At 38.1% G+C, this 6700-nt stretch overlaps 1 protein-coding gene across 1 annotated transcript; it reads right to left on the bottom strand.

Annotated features, from left to right (window-relative positions):
* Positions 1 to 6115: 6115 nt before the first annotated feature.
* On the bottom strand, positions 6116 to 6553 carry LOC111625210 (putative steroid dehydrogenase 1). Its single transcript, XM_023368293.1, has one exon. The coding sequence runs from the start codon at positions 6551 to 6553 to the stop codon at positions 6116 to 6118; it is 438 nt and encodes a 145-aa protein (XP_023224061.1).
* Positions 6554 to 6700: the final 147 nt, after the last annotated feature.

Raw genomic sequence — 6700 nt, 5'->3', positions numbered from 1 at the left:
ATTTAGTCTTCATCGAGTACTTAGGTGTATTAAATTAATAACATTTCAGACATTGTTATAAATATTTTTATCTATTTCGATTTTAAAAATGTTCGAACCGTTTTAAATTCGAATTTGTTATTGCATATTGGTTTGATTATAGAACGATTGTAAACGTTCCAGAAAATTGATCAAATTGAAAATAGTTCGTTTGATTCTCGGCAATTCTGATCATTCTCAGCGGTAGGTGTTATATAACAATTACTATGGTTGTTGAAATACTGAATATAAATGGGGTTTGCTTGCAAAATTTTCGCGGGCGAAGTCGCGGATAACAGCTAGTTTCATAATATAACGACGCATATTTACGATATTTTCGGTTACGACAAGTATTGTAAATACAAAATTTTGTCGTATTGCAACTTACGACGATTGTTCATTATAAGTTGCGATAGATGCCTTCGTTAATCCCTGCCTATATGACTTAATTATACCTAAACACCTAAACAAAGGCCATTTTCTTATAGAGTTTCTTAGTAGGAACAATCTTTGCAATGTTGGAAACCGAGTCATCGTACGACAACCGAAGCAAAAATGAGTTCAAAATTTTGTTCGTAAATCGTCGAGGAAAATGAAAAACAGATCGCGGCTTGGAGGAACCTCCAAAGTTGCCAAATATGGGCTTTAGAGTGGCAGAGAACACCGAATAAAAAGCAAGAAGACAGATGACGACACAGAGTCCACCTGCCTAATTTTCGTGTGTATAACTCTCCAATTAATACTATTTCCTTGTTAATTTTTATAAACTGGAAAAATAAATTGTTGTTATTTAATGGTTAAATGCGTAGTAGAGTGCGTTATTTCCGGAGTACCCAACCGCTCACGCGACATATATATATATGAATAGCTGTTACCCGCAACTTCGTCCGCGGAGGTTTTGCAAGCAAACCTCATTTACATTCAATATTTCAATAACCATAGTAATTGTCATATAACACCTACCGCTGAAGAGAATTGCCGAGAATCAAACGAACTATCTTCAATTTGATTAATTTTCTGGAACGTTTACAATCGTTCTATAATTGAACCAATATGCAATAACAAATTCGAATTTAAAACGGTTCGAAAATTTTTAAAATCGAAATGTCTGAAATGTTATCAATTTAATACACCTAAGTACTCAATGAAGACTAAACGTAGTTGAAAAGAAAAAATTGCATCTAAAATAGTACAGTAGAAGCCGTTTTTCCGGTTAAGCCTTAATCCTCTCCCTCTCTCCCCCCGCGGGAGAATTTTGAAAAATCCCTTCTTAGTGTGCGTTTCCATGACGTACCCTAACTGTCTACCAAATTTCACCTCTCTAGGTTAAGCGGTTTGCTCTGGGCGATGATGAATCAGTCAGTCAGTCAGTCAGTGAGTCAGTCAGTCAGGACAAGCAATTTTATATATTTAGATAACCCGCAATTCTTCTGCAGTGTTTCAATTCCCCAGAAGTAACGATAATACCAACACTTTTATTGCTAAAGATTAGCTTCACCTTACGCTCTTGAATAGGGGACACACTGCCGAATAAACTGACCCGCGAGGTCAGTTTATTCGGCAGTGTGCCACAAATGAGCTAAAATATAATGAATGCAACGTTTAAAAACATCTTATTGCTGATGATAAATTTCTATTAAAAAAATTGTGAATGCCAACTCATAAAATTAAGTAGGATTTATCACAAAAGTCGAATATAATTAGTAATTTCCTCTTTGTTTTTAGGAAAATGTTAATAATCAAATTACTGTAGGTTTATCAAAGGAAGTGGTTCTAGAACCCGCGTGGGTCTGAAATCACGCTCAATCAGTTATAATTTTTTGTTTGAATCTTGATAAAATGATCGAAAGTAAAAAAAATCAATCGACCAGTTGCATAACTTTTACGATTTCGCCTGGAAAGTTTGCAACATGCTTTTTTGTCGGACTCCATTCGCGAAAAGTAATGTTACTTCAGGTTTCACCCGGTTTGTAGAAACATTTCTTAATTAAGTTCCGATTCCAATCGAGATATGAAACATGATCTCCTCTATCTCGCAACCTTTTGACCATTATCCCCAAAATTTAATACTATTAATGACCCTTATATACAAGTCATCGTACCAAATTTCGTTTCTTCATCTTTACCTCATCCTGAAATATACTCAGAAGCACCACGCACGCGTATCCATGGATTTTATTCCCCACTTTTTAACGTTTTGGGTTCAAAGGATCTCAAAACATCGAAATTTGTGAAAAACCTGGAGGGTCAAATTTGACACAATTACAATACTTTCCCGTGTTATTTATTCATACATTTTATTATCCATTCCTCTTTGTTTATATGGAGTGCTAGCCTTTCTGGTTATATTGCTCCGATAGAGAGATGGTGTGAGTATCCGATGATCCGGCTGAAGCTTTTCAACTGCTTGGACTTACGTGAAAGCGGAGAAATATTGTCTTCAGGGAGACCTTTTAAAGGTAACTGGCCTCTATTCAAGCGATAGAGACGTAGAGAAAACCTGAAAACTCCACGTGCCAGTTCGTTTTGGCCAGGTGCAAACCCACATTCGAACAACCAATGTTCAGGGAATTTTTAAAATATTATTTCTGAAGAATGGTCAATGGTAAGACAAAACAAACATTCTATGGTGCAGTTAAATACCGATCGTATATGGGAGAATTATCACGTCATACTCATCCAAGAAACCTGGTTCCATCTTTAACTTACCGGGGTATACTGCCTAACACACACACATCGCACCGATACCACAAAAGGACCACCTCCTCTGGTACCGGATAACTACATACATTCATCAATCTATTCCGTGCTCATATTGAGAATCCAGAACATCAGAGATAGGGCGATCCAGAATTGCTCATTGTAGAAATACACGTGCCACAAGCCATCCAGGTAATAAATGCCTACTTTCCTCTTCTATCTCCGAATGGGTTACTTAACGATTTTTTTCGGCATCTTCCGATCCAGACGATTATACTGGGTGGGGACTTCAATGTCTATCACGTGTTGTGGGGCAATCGCTCTACCGATACACGTGGCCGTATTATGGTCGATCTCATCGACCTTTCCCACTTTTTTCTGTTAAATGACGGGCGTCTCACGCACTTAATGTAAATGGTAACGGTCCAGGCACCGCCATAGATCTAATACTAGGAACAGCAGAGCAGCCGGCTTCTTAAACCCCCGTGGTGGAATCCCGATTGTTGCCTCCAAGCGTAAAGCTTACAATCGATATCAAAGGCACATCAATCGTGATAATTGGATCCAAGCGAAAAAAGCAACGGCGGATTACAGCGCTGTATCATTGCCCAGAAGCGTGCTTTTTGGAAACGCATGGCGTTCTCTCCCCCGTACAAGAACAACACATGGTGCAATCTCCTCCTCCTTCGCAACAGAAACGATTCCCCCGCAAGTCACTTTATATTGCGCCATGCCAACTGTACGCTAACCACCCTGAAAGAACAAGCGGTTAAATTTCTCAACTACTTTGTCCCTCATTTATTGGAACAACAACTGATTATTAGACGCCCGAATAATACTACCTTCCAGCAGAACCCATACAATCACCCCTTCACTGACAGAGAGCTGGATATCGCAATAAATAAAGGTTGGAACGAGACTCCTGAGACCGACAGAATTACGGCAAACATACTAAAGGTTTTCGATAGTCAGGCCAGGTGTTACCTATTGGTGGTTTACAACTCCATATGGTCGTCGAGCAGCATACCATCGAAGGTAAAAAATACTAATCCTCCCATTCCTAAATAAGGGAAAGAGCCTATTTTGGTGGAAAATTTCCGACCAATAGCGCTCACTTCTACGGTTAAGAAAACGATGGAACTGATGATCCTCTACAGATGGCAGCGCATAGCTACCCGCAATAACTGGTTTAATTATAAACATTTTGGAGATTTTCCCGGTAAAGGCACTCGGGACTTTTTAACTCACCTCATGATACAGCTGTACACTCCGGAATAAAGGTTACTTATATAAACGTTACTACACTCGATATTTGCAGTGCTTATGACAATTAGACACCCCCCATTATCCGGAAGGCTTCGGAAAAAACCCTAATAGACAATTCAATACTCTGGCTACATGACTTCTTGTCCAGCAGGTATCCGACCCAATTGCATCATAATACGGTCCAGTTTTTAAACAAATTCCACAGATGAAATCAGAAAAATTCAGTTCAGTGCCAACCACGGAAGTGCGCGATCCTTTGTATACCCATAAATCTACGCGGCAACAAAGATTTCGTCCTCAATAATAAAAAAATCCGCGAAGTTTCCAAAATCAAGAGCTCCTAGGCGTCTACATTACCGCTCGGCTAACATGGAACACTCAAATTCAATGCATTCGGAATAGTATTTATACCATCGGCAGCTTACTAATGTATGTCGTTCCCAGCATCGCGAACTTGATTAAAACCCAGATGGCTACTCTGGAATCCTTACGTCAAACTCAGCTTTGGTCTCCCTATGACCGCTAAAAATATCCTAACCCGCGACCAATATTATGACCATAGCTTGCCCTTACAGGAAGTATCTAATAAAACACTATAGTAATTATCTCCAGAAGGATAACTTCGAGATAATTCTCGAGTTATCCTTCTCGAGAATTCTCGAGTTCTAAGCTTCGAGGGATAGCCTTTCTCGGAAAATTATTCACCTCGTTCATATCAATGAAGGAGCCACCCTTGTGATGATCCCTATAGCCTATTACATCCGGAACTGGACACACACTCATAGTATTCCTACCGATAATCACACGACCCAAAACTCCATTCCCTCTGGCGCCATCCATCGTCATCGACATTCATATCGATGACCTGCCGCTCCAGGACACCCCCTACCAAACCCTTTTATTACATCAGGTAGGACTACAGTAGACCCCCCTATAACGCGAAGATACGTTCCTCGTTATACGAATTTCGCGTTGTAGAAATCCTTGGGCTGTGATTGGTTCACGTATTTGACACGTGTGAAGTTTACGGACNAATTTGTTTTTAAAAAAAAGCGCTTGACAAACTTGCCCCGCATGCCGAAGTTGCCCCGGTCTCCCCTATATAGTGACGTCTTGCGTGTGTGTAAATGCATTATATTGACGTTAATATAATGCTTTTACACACGCACAAGATTAAATTTTACATTTGGCTATGTTTATCGGGATTCGGGGTTGATAGGATGGTGAGGAGTGGGTCCACTGCAAAAAAAAAAAAAATAAAAATAAAAAATAAAAAAGACTGTACAGGGGTCATCAAAATCCGAAATGCATATTCTTCAAATACACAATAAAGCCGATATCAATTAACGTTTCCTGTGAATTACTTTAAAAAAAAGCCAAAATTTCGGCTTAGTAAATTCACATCATCGTACTTGTAGCCGCAACTAAGACAGATCAGATCGTGGCTATGTGTTTGAGCTTTAAGATAGAAGACTGAAACATTGAGGATGCAGTTCTCTGACATTGCCTTTTAATGATCTTTTAGGCGTCACTATATGTAAAACCAGTGTATGTAATTTAGTTAAATATTCATAATAATTTTTATTTACAATTCTTTCCTCCTATACTTAATCTAACGCAAACACTAACTCTGTGGCATTCCTTTAAATTCACCTACATTTACTCATACGTGTTATTGTATTAATATTATTGCCAGTATAAATTGGAGGAATTGTAATTATAATATTTGTATAATTATCTGGATTGTTAATATAATTTATTATTCTACTAAACCTTATATTTATCGTCCGTCAGTGGTAGTAGACTTCTTTACTGACAGACAATCAACAGAATTTTCTACCGTTTATCTTTATTTTTAGGATACAAAGTATCGTTTAATGATTTTTATAGTTTTAAACGTAATATTTATTATTGTAAAAATATTTTACACATTCAAGCCTTCGTATCTACTTCATAATTTTATTAGTTTTGCTTTAAAATTGCATATTTTGCGTACAAAGCCGATTTAAAATACATGTCTTACAGAGAAAAAAACATTAATACAAAAGTATTTCGTATTAACGAAAAACATTAATATCTCGAAACTTTAATAAGGATAAACTTCTATAAAAAATAGTAATAACCAGCTTAATTACTGAGGAATAGACACTTTTCCAAACATATTAAACACTAACCATTTATGCAAATATTTCTGTATAATTTCTGGAAAGAATTTTCCCATAATTTGAAGAGAATGCCCCAAGTAACCAGTTGTATAATTTGATAAAGCTAAAGTTCCGATCGCGCTCTTAGCGTACGAATCCGCATCGGGAGCGAAGAACGACAGTCGATTCCACATTCCGTTGCTGTAATCCAAAATCTTTGTATTCACGAAACTAGGAATGAGCGTTTGAAAAACCACACCCGGCAATTTCTCGTGGGTAAGGCTGCAGCTTATTGCTTCGCAGGCGGCCTTAGTTGCGCCGTAACAACTAAACAGAGGCAAATAAAACATGGACACCAAACTAGAAATAGTGACGATGGCTCCGCGTTTTCTCTTCAACATTTCTGGTAACACAACGCAATTCATTATTAAAACTGAATCGATGTTAACGTGGATGATATCCAGAAGGTTTTCTTGACTAAACGATAAGAAATAAGAAGGCGAAGGGCCGGTGATTCCTACGTTGTTTACGAGTATTCCTACGTCTTTTTTCTTTAACTCGTCCTTCAGGTG

Source organism: Centruroides sculpturatus, unplaced genomic scaffold (assembly GCF_000671375.1).
Source record: "Centruroides sculpturatus isolate CEXI.00-Female unplaced genomic scaffold, Cexi_2.0 scaffold456, whole genome shotgun sequence".
NCBI lineage: Eukaryota > Metazoa > Arthropoda > Arachnida > Scorpiones > Buthidae > Centruroides > Centruroides sculpturatus.
The sequence above is the reverse complement of the archived record's forward strand: the minus strand, read 5'-3'. Positions and strand labels throughout refer to the sequence as shown.